The 13,001-nt window shown below is 35.0% G+C and overlaps 1 protein-coding gene across 4 annotated transcripts in view; it reads left to right on the plus strand.

Moving 5' to 3' along the window:
• Osbp (Oxysterol binding protein) overlaps positions 1-13,001 on the plus strand; it is a 56,960-nt gene that overhangs the window by 14,384 nt on the left and 29,575 nt on the right. For 2 of the 4 annotated variants that reach the window (XM_023174176.2, XM_023174177.2), the window contains exons 2-3: positions 5,060-5,122; positions 8,811-8,999. In XM_023174176.2, the coding sequence (XP_023029944.1) occupies positions 5,060-5,122; positions 8,811-8,999 (252 nt within the window). Of the gene's footprint in view, positions 1-5,059; positions 5,123-8,810; positions 9,000-12,686; positions 12,800-13,001 lie in introns of those variants that run through there. The other 2 variants (XM_023174178.2, XM_023174180.2) reach the window with 2 other exon arrangements.

Raw genomic sequence — 13,001 nt, forward strand, 5'->3', positions numbered from 1 at the left:
ATTCTGAGATATCTGATTTTATTTTTTTGTGGATTTCCATAATTTTTGTTCTATTATAAAAATATAAAAAAATATCGATATAAGTGAGTCACTGTCGTGAAGTAGTAAATTGGGATAAGAGAAATGTCTAGGATTTTTTTAGAATTTGGAATCTGATGTTAACAAAGAATAAATATAAGGCTTTCACGGTCTGAGTTACAATTAGAGACTACAAAATCCAGGCTGGTAGGCCGTTTTTTTTTCTATACCACTGAAGATATCTGTTCGGTCTCAAAATCTTGCTATCGAAATTATTATTTTTTCCAGTGAATTGTGAATCTTAACTTTTTGATATTTAGCCTAGAGTTGTCAGCTCTAAAATTTCTACTATTATTGTTAACTAATCTTGTTTGAGTTATTTAGTTTTTCCCAATCGGGGTTTTCCAGTTGGTCTTCTAATGTATGGGTCTTTTCTAATCCACTTATCCTCATAAAATTCAATATCCTCGAATATCTTTTCTCAAGCAACCCGTATATTTAAGTCTATTTCACGTAAATATTGTAAGCTACAAATAGCTAGAATTTCAATTCCTTAATTGTTCCTTGTGTCCCTTACCTTGGAAATTACCCGCTATTATGACCTTTCCTACCTATGTTAATCCAAACCTCTGTCTATCCCTACAATGACGAACCTGACCCCCTTCTCTAAATACCGATGTGAAACATTGCATTTTGTAACATCATTCATTTACGTTTCAAACCTAGTAAGAGTATAGTTAGAATAAATCTTGTGTTGTCTACAGTACATCTAGCCAGTTATTTTTCTTATACTATCTTTTCACAAGAGTTATTGTAATTCTTGTGTGCATCAAGCATTCACGATAAAATAATCGTGGGTCAAAACAGTATCTACCGCAGTAGCAGACGAAACGTTTGATACTTCTCTGCCTGCCGGCCGAGATCGAAAGGAACTTGGTCTGGATTTTGTTCTCTCTGACCAAAAATAATTTATTTAATTTTTATGTGCAATCTTTATCGTTCATTTTTAATCACCGCAGTTTGAGATCACCTTAAAATATATGAAAAATAATTTCTATTCAGTTTTTAAAAAAGATATAAAAAAAATCTCGTTTTTCTTCTTATGCAACATTGAACAAAAAATGTGGGATCGAATTAATCAACTGTGTGAATGTATATATGTAGATACACTCTTCGTGACAAGAACATATTTGTCTCTTCTGGAAACAACGTTCAGTATCAAAGTAATGAAAGAAATGAGTGCTTCTTCTTGTAATATTATTCAAAACGGTGCTGATAAGCTGATGAAACAAGCCCCGAAACTTTGAAGTGTACCATTGTGTGTTTAATGTAAGTGCCATTTCATTTATTACCAGGGTGGTTTCAGAAGTACCGGGCCTGACCTATGGATGACGGTAGTTGTTTGAAAAATATCACTGTTTTAGAAAGTACACAATCTATAAAGCATATGTTTCAAGTTTGAAGACACGCTGCGTTGTTCAGTATTTGTTTGGCAGCGATCAATGCAAACCTTTTCGGTGATATGTGAAAAATAAGTAAATTGGTCATATTGGTCATCGTTATGTGGTACAATACCTTCATTTGAAAGGCCTCAGCCCAACCAATATATGAAAGCTGAACTGTATTATACTCTGGGTGAGTCTGCTCCTTCGTTTACAACAGTAAAATATTGGGTAGCAGAGTTTAAAGGAGGCCGTACGAGCTACCAAGACGAGCTTCGCAGTGGTCGACCAAATGGAGTGACGACTCCAGAAACTGTAAGAATACGACAAAGCGGTACCAAATGATCGTTGACTCAAAGTGCGCGAACTAGCAGACTTGGTAGGCTATTCAAAAAGTGCTATACATCGTATATTGTCTAAAAATTTGGACATGAGAAAGTGTCTAAGATGGGTTCCGCTTACACTTGAGTGTCTTGAAGGTGTTTCAACTGAGTTTTTAGCGAATTTTCACAGCAACAAAGCAGAATTCTTGCGTCGTTTCATTCTAGGTAAACAAACAAAACAAACAAAAATGAATTTCGTGTTTCGTTTATAGAGAAGTTGAATAACATGCCCCAGGGATGTATTCGACCGCTAATTCGATAATTGCCTCGGAGAATGGAAGCTGTTGTCCAAGCTAGAGAAAGCAACACCCGATAGTGAAAAATTGGTTTATGGTTTGATTTTCCGTTGTTGTTATCTAATTATGTTATCATTTAATTGTTATTTTTTCCATAAGTATTGTGAAGAATGAAGAACACGCAGAGGAAACGAAATAAAAAATCTGTCTGTTTAAAATCTGGAAACGCAATAGTTCATAAATTTCAAACGATTCGTGATATCAAAATGAATGGTGACATAATGTATAGGGAATTAATAAAGCTTGTATACCGGATAGTTTTGAGTGTCACCCAAAAGCTATATTTCACTACAGGGTGTCCTAAACTTACATGAAAGAAACATACCTTCCTTGTTGGGAAATCTGTTTGATGTGAATCAATCTGGGATGATCTTCCTTCCTCACTAAACAATTATCAAAATCGAGCTAACAATAAAAAGGTTATTCAAGATCAAAATTTGTTGACATTCAAAATTATAAGAGAATGGATTTTGATACTTAAGTCATCATATCTCTAGTTTCACAGGTGTTCATGTTCATCATAGTGTTTTCCAGGATTCATTGGATGAATATTGCCTTTATGCTTGATATCTTGGTCATTCACAGATATCATGTTTCACGCTCAGACTTTTTTCTTGACGAGGTGTACTTGCTCGTACAATATGTATATGGTATGTATGTGAAGATAACCTGATTTATGCGTGAGTTGTGAGTGTCTGTTGAGTATGAGCTGAGCTACCTTGGAAGCGTTTCTGTTGCCTATGATTTCTCTAGTTCGATCTTAGTTTGAAGTAAGAGTGTGTTTTCGAAAGGACCCACAGACGATGCAACCTATTGAGTAGTACAAGAAATTGCATCTTCTAAACCTGTGACTCTAGCGAACAACTCAAAATTTAGTGTAAAGATAGATGATTCTTCATCGAATAAACTTTTTGCCGATATAATGTTACTTTGTTGTATTTTCTTGCGTCTAAGAAAAATAGTTTTTTTTGTTTCAATTGTTGGAATAGCTGCAACAGATAGGTCTCATTACGTATTCAAAAACACTTTATTGTGTCTTTACTACGTGAGTGAAGACACGCCCGAAGAAGCCAATGTATGACGAAACACGTGTTGCATTTTTGTAAAACTGTTTAGTGAAAATCTCACAATACGTTAGTCATAGATTTTCATCAAGTATCGTCCAATTACATCATATGGGTCTCATCTCTTCTGATTATTTCCGAAATGGAGTGTTTTTGAAATACTACTTGGTTGTATGTATCGGAGGCTTGGGTGATTTACTACAATTATACTTTCTGTAAATTGGTATATTTGTAAATTATAATAATATGATGAAGCAAAGTGTCCGCCTTTAGGTTTTTTGAACCAGATAAGTCGATAGGAACACTTTGGATTGAGTGTTTTCGGATTGCTATCGGGATGATGGTAAACTTTTTTGCAAAATTGGAATGTGACTATCTTGAGAAAAGTTATGGTGGTTATGAGAGTCATACCACGGACTTTGTGATAATTCTCTACAACAAATTGAAAACGTGATGGACTTGAAAATTTGATTAGATGAACCGAGGAGATTTACTGGTCCCAGTGATCATCACTTAATTATATAAAATGGTTCACAAAGTAGGTGCACACTTCATCCCTTTGATGAAACCTTGTTACCAAGCGCTATCAGGTACTCTTGAATTTTAATTCATAAGAGGAAAAGGATAGTTGTTCTCTTTTACTTGTAGGAAAGTGGAATGTGAACGGCATTTGCATAAGATTTTTGTTGAGAGAGGTGTTTAGAAACGGAGCGAATGGTTGTTTTTGCGGTTTCACTTTTGCGTGAAATTTAATTTTTCACTAAACTTATATCTGAGCTTTCGAACAACTAAATTCGACGGTAAAACGACAAATCTCATTATTTTCGTTGCTCAGGCTTAGAACCAGATGAAATAGATAACTTTTCAATGGAATGAATTTTGTAAAATGTTTTTTAATTAATTTTGTGGGAATGACTTTTATGTGTCAAACTGCTTCAGAATGATGTTAACATAGCAATACCAGTTGTATATCTCCCTGAAATCATCGCCAATTTTAGAAACCGTTTCATAAATGAATGCCAAACACCTGGCGAAGTCGCGTATTTTTCAATGTTTCAAAAAAGTAACCTCAGTGATGGATTTATCTCCAACAAGAAAACTATAATTTTTTTCCAAACCAAACTAACTAGCTTGTTACCTACGAAGTCTGTTACAAAAATCAGGTGAATATTCAAATTTTGCGGGCTACGTAGATTCGATTAGCGATTTTTTTTATGTTGGTACACACGTTATGAACATATGTTCACAGTTGCTTGTGCTTGTTCGTAAATTTTTGGTCAAAAACAACACCGTAATCATGCCTCAGCCAACGTATTTACCAGATTTGCCTCCCTGCGACTTTTTTCTGTTCTCAAGATTGACGAGGCCCATGAAAGGACGACGTTCTGCGATGATTGAGGAGATGAAAACTGAATCACTGAGAGAGCTCAATGGCATACCAAAAAATGCTTTGAGAATTGGAAAAACCGCGACAGATGTGTATTATATTAGGAGAGGACTACTTTGAAGGGGACAACATAGAAATTGAGGAATAAATGAATATTTTTTGAGAAAAATGAAAATTCACCTTATTTTTTGAACAGACCTCGTACTAGTATCACAAAATCGGTCAGAATGCTTTGAGTATCTATTACAAATGACTTGTATGCATCGTATATTGCAGAATCACAGCATATGAAACAGTAGTGTATCAGGTTTTTCTGAATTCATTCCTGATATAGTGATTTTTTAGTTTAGGAAGTCATTTCGTTCGTAGCATGTTCATTTTAAACGTTCCAATTATCAGTAGAGCTAGTTTTGTGATGTATCATCACATGACGTATTTCCACCTAAAAAATCTTTATATTGTTGTGCAGGGCCGAAAACAATGGAGGTGTCCCTTCTTTGACAATACGAAGACGTAGAAGATTCAGACAGGGGTAAGTGAACAAATAAGGCCCTGCACAACTTTATTGTTTGTGTTTTGGATTGTGTTTGAGTTGGGTGTTGGGTTTTTGTGCTTGAGGGTGTGTTGTAGGATATTGAATGATCCTCATTGATTTGGAAAAAATACAATTATAGTCCTTACATGCTTACTAGCTCTAAATACGGGAATATATTTCTGTCAATCATTTACACCAGGATATTTACCATTTACCCCAACTTTAGCTAAAGCCTGACTATGATTATACCAAGCTGAAGTCGGTTATATTGTAATAAGCATTTACTAATTCATAGCAGTATTGAATGATGGGATCAGAATGATGAGATAAGATTAACTAACGAAAGATCCAAATTCCATGTTTGTCTCTGTTTCTTCAAAAAACTATTGTGTCACCCAAAGTAAGGCCTATTGTGCCGATCAGACTTCTGTATCGTGAAGACAGTCGTTGCTATGGTAACACGGATTCCAAGATATACTACAATTTGTTTCGTTTGAGCATTGGTTCAGAGTGCGAAGTAGTTCAAGAGCAAGGAAATGGCAAGTAAGCAAGTGAAATAAGTGCCAACGTATTATAGACGTTACAGCGTACTCTAACTTGGGCCTTCCTCAACCTTGAAATGTTGAATACTGACTTGTATTTTTTTATCAATGTTCATTAAATATTGAGAAAGTCAGTTCTCTTCGATATTTTTAAATTTTTCCAATGATCATCAGATGAATTTCAGGTTACGGCCCTGATATTCGCTCGAACGTGTTTCTCCCATAAAAAATTCCAAGGGGTTTCGAATCAGTTGATCTAGCGGGCCATTCAATCACGCTAGAACCAACCTTTCCTAACGGTTAAACTTAACATCAGTTGAAAACAGACAAACATAGATAGAAAAAAGGTTATTTTTTTTAGAATTCTTGGTGCAACAGAATACAAGCTGAAAATCACCTCAAATAGATTAATTCATACATCATTACAGACTTAGTTTTTCAAATTAATAAAGTTAATAAATTAGTAAAGGTAATAAAGCAAACTTTAATTTCACAGCAGAAATTCCAAGGTGTGAGTATGACATGCAATAGTCAGTTTCCAAACTTTGTTTCACGTTGAAAAATATAATCACAGGCGACAATGTTTTCATTAATTAATTTTTTATGGACATCTACGTGTAATGACTTGATAAATCATTTAATGTATAGATAAAAAGCTTTATGGACAAATGCATTTAACCGGTTTCCTTGAAATTGAATTCATAGTGCATTGTTAGGTATATACAATGATACAACAAAGCACTGCGTCTAAACAGTGCGGTCCGAAGGTGAAGGGTAATTTTTTTTTCATTACTGACATTTTTGGAAAAAATCTTGGAGCACGTCAATTTTCATTTTTGAAACGATACAATTTGCCATGAAAATGTCAACCCCACTTCAAACCCTTCGAAGTGACAGCTATATCCAAAAAATTTCAAAGTAAACGGGGGGTCGTCTAAGAAATATATCTGTTTTATGCAGTAAAATTTTTCATTTCGGTTAAATATTCATATATTCAAAACATCGAAGTGTAACTTATAGAATTAAATGTGCCGTGGAATCCTATATGTATAATCGATATCTTAGTAATGGTGGGATATATAAATTAAACGAGATCATAAAAAATGGTACACAAAGGTAAATCGGTTAAAATGTGTATATACATTCACGATTTTCAAAATTTTGCAAAGCAGCTAACTTAAGTTTACAATAATTTGACCCAATTTTTGATATGAAACTCACACTGTTCACTATTTTACATTTTTTTTTTCTCGTAGTAATACCATTGTATTCCAAATTCGTTTATAAACGTGTGCTGACACTTTGAGATTCGAACATTAGATCAGTGTCAATGATAAACAACATTATTTGGAATAATACTCCGCTCCGGCTCCGCACGGGTGCAATGCTTATACTAAATACAGGGTGAATCACCAGGAACTGCATCGATCGATTGTGGGAAAACTATAATTAGGAAAAAATGAAAATTTGAGAATATACCAAAGTCGATGGGGGCAAATTGGTTAAAACTTTTTCAAGATGGCGGCACTTCCGGTTATACCGGAAGTAGGTGTCATCTTCGTTATTTTAAATGAAACATCCTATATATTATTACATTTTTGCATTCTACATCAGAATCTAAATACTTTTTGTTTAAAATGTCCTTTATCTTAGTCTAACCGTTTTTGACATATTAAAGTTTTTATGTCAAAAAAGAAGACAATTTAAATGGTAAGTGAAGACAGTTTTGAATTTTTCTAGTTATAAAACACATTTAATAATTTCTAGGTGAGTGTTATCGTAACATCTTACACAATTGTGAAATTAACTACCTAGAAAGTAATTTTCCGCTGGTTGATCATAGAAATGTATTCTACCAACGCGATGGGACGCCCCTACATAGTAGCCATTTAGTCAATAATCAGCTACAAATTATGTTTTATGATCAAAGGATATCCAACAACGGAGTACATCTTTGGCCACCCCGCTCACCACATCTGACAGTACTCATTTTTTTTCTGGGTAACAGTCAAAAATAATGTTTGTAGCCACCAAGTTACCCTAATTTTTTATGCTTAATACGATTAAATCATAAAAAAAGGGTTTCAATTTAAAAAAAGTAACTCTGGACGGTTAATTAAATTTCATTTATATTCTTTTTTGACCACCCTGTATTAATAATTATCGAAATTTCATTTAAAGTATATTAAATTGTGTTCTACTCTACAAATAACCCGACCAAAATATAATGATAAAGGTTTCCTAATAGGAAAACTTGATCATTATTGTAGGGTCTGCAAGCATCATTTTTGACATAAAAACTTGAATATGTCAAAAACGTTTAGACTTAGATATAGAACATTATCCAGGGAGAGTTTGTTTACCTTCGTGATGCAGATTCTGCTTCTGCTGTTTAAGAATTTGGATCAATATTCATAAGATATCCCGCTCATGAGAAGGCAATAAGTCTATTCCTGCTGGCTGAACCACCTAACGTCTAAAGTTTCCTCTAAAAACTCAGGTTCTGATACTTTGGTTACTTTAGGGTCCTTTTGACACGGATTCACACTGCTGGATATGGGAAGAGTCAAGTTTTCACAAGGAAAGAAAACGTGTTGCGGTGAATTTGGTTCCCGAACACAAAATTTTCCTATTTTAACATTTTCTTGTAGCTGCGTACAAGTTACTGGACAATTTCTCTCATTTAGAGGAAACCGTTTTTACACCGTGCTGGGAGTTCATAGAACTCTTAATTAGTTTTCTTATTGGGAAAGTTTATGAAATTATCAAAAAATTATTTGACATCATTTATCCTCCAAAAAGAGTGGACAAAGGAATAAAGAGACGAAATAACTTAGCTACTGCTCTGAGTGACTTAACTTTTTGATAAAGAACTGTTTTTATTTTTGAATCTCACTGAAAATTAACAATTTCAACCTATTATCCAAACTAGAGCTTTCTCTGATTGACTTCAGACGTTAACTGTTTTTTCATCTCTTTTCATTCTTAGAGGAAAACAATGTTTTAGAGAAGGATCTGGTTTTTCTTGTATTTAATTTAGGACTTGCATTGTCGCAACTGTAAACTGTTTCTTGGATTTTACTCTGTACAAAGCGATATCTCCTGCGAAGTCGGTATTTTTACATCATGTTTTATTTTTACAGAAATCAAGCTGAAATGGTCCATACATGTCGGGGCAGTATATCACTACACGGTGCCTTGATATATACGGTGGATGCGTGCACTTTCGTCATTTCTAATGGTGGAACGCAAACCTTTCACATCAAAGCGGCTTCCGAAGTAGAGAGACAATCATGGGTTACAGCTCTCGAATTGGCAAAGGCCAAAGCTATGTAAGTACAAAATATTAGTGTTATAGATAACACTCCATTAAAAGTCATACAGAAAGGGAGTCAATGAAATTTGCAAATTTTTAGGCGCGCGTAAATCTTTACACCATTTTAGTAACATTTTCTTTTGTAAATGCATAAGTAGCAAATACGAGGTAATATTGGGCTAGTAAAAAATGTCCAGTGATGATGGTGCTAGTGTGTTCAACAAATAGTGACATCAGTGGCATTCCAGTTGAAACGATCCATCCTTAAAAGACAGTTGGATATTGTTCTAAATCATCCCCTAAAAAAATAACGCCGGCCGCCGCTGGTCGTCATAAATCATTTGTGACGTAGCCAAGATAGCGTTTTGCGATTGTTCTAGTTATATGTCGCATCGCCGTTGCTTCGATAGGCTTCTATCGAATTCCCTCGAGATAATTCGATTACCATAATATATAAACGCTACCCACACCACAAGTGACATTGCGGTGCGGAGTAAATTCAAATAAGGCGATATACATTTGAATATTACTTTCAAGTTTTAGTTAAAGTGTTTGGTTGTATTAACAGTTTGATTATTGTCAAACCCACGGGGAAAACGTTACAATATTGAGAATAAAAAAATATTGAAATACCTACTTCGACTTTACTTTTCAGGGGGTCACATTTCTACGTGAAACACAACGCCTTGTCAGCCTTCCCTTCTTCATAACAACTCACTTGTCGGAAAATTGAAATGAAAATGATAGTCGGGTTACCCCTATTTAAAAGATTTTTCAATTCTGAGTGGCTCGTTTTCAACTTAAACAATTGGTAGCTCCCGAACCATAAGCTTCAAACCAAATGTTTTATACTTTGTTGAAATCTGCTCATCATGGAGCATCTGATAATGCGAAACAATATAGTGTGATCTATTAAAAAAAAAATTGGTGACATGCTCTCGGGGTGCGATAGGGGAAGTAACATCAAATGTGAATATGTCAAAATGTGCCCCCCTGTATACTATGGTTGACGTGTTTTTTATTTGTCCTGCAAATCATTGAACCAAAAGTTATTCAGGGTGGCTCGTTTTAAATGGAATGCACTGTAGACGCAATGGCAATGGAAGACGCAATGGCGTCTTCAAAAAATACAGAATAACTGAATTCAGCAGATACATAATATTTTGGTAGAAGTTGCTTAGGCGTAGACCTATCTAATTCATGTTTGTCAAGACGTTGCATTCCAGGAAGTATTTGTTTTACTATCGACGTTATACCAACACCTGCCATTGTTTTGTAATCAGCAGATTAGGCAGATATAAGTACCCAAGTTTTTAATTACTTATTTTTTTGTGTTCGGTTCTGGATTCACACTTAATATCAGAAAATACTTCATCTTTTCATAGATATCCAAATCATGACAAGCCCTAACTTTCGAATTGTTCGAACAGATTGAATGTGTTATGTTTGTAGAATTCAATATGTTGTAAAAATTATAATATAATTTATTAACCGACATACAACTTTCTTCTATATTTTATATGAATCTGTTTAAAAAAAATCTGTTTAAAATTTGTTTTTCCGTTAATCAGCTGTCGCCCCCATACGAACGACAACTCTCAGAAGTTGAAAAACTTGTGCGAGCTAAGGACTAACGAGGTCTTACCTTTTAACGTGTGATTACTAACACGGTTAGGAAACGATATAGTAACAACTCTCAGTACAGAGCAAATAGAGCTAGCAAAATAGCTAAACTTCAACTAATCCCAAAACGGACAGACCGATCGCGCTCATATTCGTAATCGCAGAGAATTATTATCAACGTTAAATATCTAGATATATGTCTATCTGGCTATTGAAATCTGTTTTTTCGTTAACCAGCTGTCGCCCCCCTACGAACGAGAACTCTCAAAAATCGAAACTTGTGCAAGCTAAGGACTGACGAGGTCTTGCTTTTTAACGTGTGATTTCTAACATGGGTTGGGCGATAGGAAGTGAAAATCGATCATCCGGCCTTGCGGCTAGAACCACCGGTTCACACAGCGGTCGATTGAGTGTGTCGAGCAAACCATCCACGTCAACCTAGCAGCCTACTGTCCTACCTGAATATAATAGATAACGTTCAAATCGATTCGATAGTGTTTTGCATCAGGGGCTTTTCCTAAAAATGTTTGTGTCTTAAATCAGGGCAGCTAGTCTCCTGGTACTTGTGTTTGGTGATGGAGTATTCTCTGATTCTGACTACCGCAATACGAAAACTTGCCAATCCACAACTTCGCAAACACTCCACATTGCTTGGTTTTCCAATAACTTCTGTACGAAGACCTGCAAGTCCACAGGTTTGCAAACGCTTTCTATTTCCTGATTTTCCATTAAACTATTATTCTAAGCCTGAACAAGCAAGTTACCTGTATTAAGTTATAACTGTCGCATGATATTGCTATTAAAACATACATACTCCATGAGTCACGATCAACAATACTTGGTTACGGGATGAACCTTACAGCAGTATCGCATGACTTCCTTTTCCAGCTCCGATAGTATTTCTCTTTGTAACAGCTTCCGATTATGTCTTGGCCCTGTACATAGTTCGTCTTGTTGGTGGCCCCTTTTGTGACAGCTAGCTGTATGTCACCTCACGAAAGGAAGTTGAAGATCTTCAATTTTTACAGATTCTTTCATTTATTTTATTTATTCTCCACACACCAGAGAGGTTCGTCTTACACCCTCAGCAAGGCAGTCGAAGCAACTGAAAAAAAAAATTCCGAAATTGTGGATATATATAGACTGAGCTAAAATAATAACTTCACTAAGTGAAATAATAGCAAACATTAAGGAAAAAAGTGAAGCTTGGATAAGAGCAACACCTCCTTCAAGCAGAAGAAAGGAAGAATGAACTAAGAGAAATAGAAAGAGACACAAGCTGATAAAAAGTAGATAACTAATATTTACTCTAATCATTTAACAGAAAAACTATCCATCTGAAATCAAGAACCTGGATCTTCCTCGTTTGAGGATGATGAAAGTTTATAAAACAAGGAAGAAGGTGTAGGAAAAACAATTAATTGAAATCAAAATCTACATTCTAATGAAACATCAAATTTCCGAAAATACGAATGAAAATGCAGTTCATAAATCGATGAACCTACCAGACCAAAATAAGTTGCCAAATTTTTCAAGTTATCCAACAAGGAGGAAAACTATCACTTTCTAAAATTCTGGCACAGAAAAATTCGAATGTTTGTAATACGGAGTAAAATTAGCAAACGAAACCAAAGTAATACACAAAACGTTAAAGATTGATCACTATACACTGATAAAAGAGTGTAAACTTTCAAGCCGTTCACTGTGTCAAAGCTATTTGCCGAGTTTGATGGCTCATGTCTTCAGGTTTTATGCCTGACATTTCATCTACGACTGCGGTAGACATACAAACCTGCGAGCTGAGACAAAATTTTCCCAAATCATCAACGAAAACAGAACGAGTATCATCTAGTTGTTCATTATTTCAACCTCTTTAAAGTTCGGTCCAGTCTTATATCTAAAACTCAGTACTAGACGGATCTGCATAAAAGATCCTCAATTATTGAGTGGTATTACGACCTTGATATTAGATTGCGATAAGAAAATAGATTATCATCGTTCGGTTGTTTTCGTTAAATCCAACCGAATCGAAAAAGGTGCAATTTATTTGAAATTTCTATAGTCAATGATTAATGTATGATAAGCAAGGATACACCACGATGTTCATTCCGATATTAAAATGTCCAACACTGCAGCTATGGAAAAGTTTTCGAAATTGTTTTCGGTCACCTTTAACTTTTGCTTATGTCGGAGGTAAGTTTCAACTTCAGTTCATCTCTCAGTTTCGATTTTTTTCATTTTGGTGGAATGTTTGACCTCTGTTTAAATCTGCTTTGTGTGCAAGTGAAGATTCAAAGCATTTATTATGCTGTCTGCTGGTGATGGTTTCATTTCGTGTGGTTCATCTGTGTTTATTGTTTTTTTTTGACAACCAATACTTATGAAAAAAGGAGAT

Source organism: Leptinotarsa decemlineata, unplaced genomic scaffold (genome assembly GCF_025532065.1).
Source record: "Leptinotarsa decemlineata unplaced genomic scaffold, Ldec_3_MD MMD2_tig00026354_RagTag_RagTag, whole genome shotgun sequence".
NCBI lineage: Eukaryota > Metazoa > Arthropoda > Insecta > Coleoptera > Chrysomelidae > Leptinotarsa > Leptinotarsa decemlineata.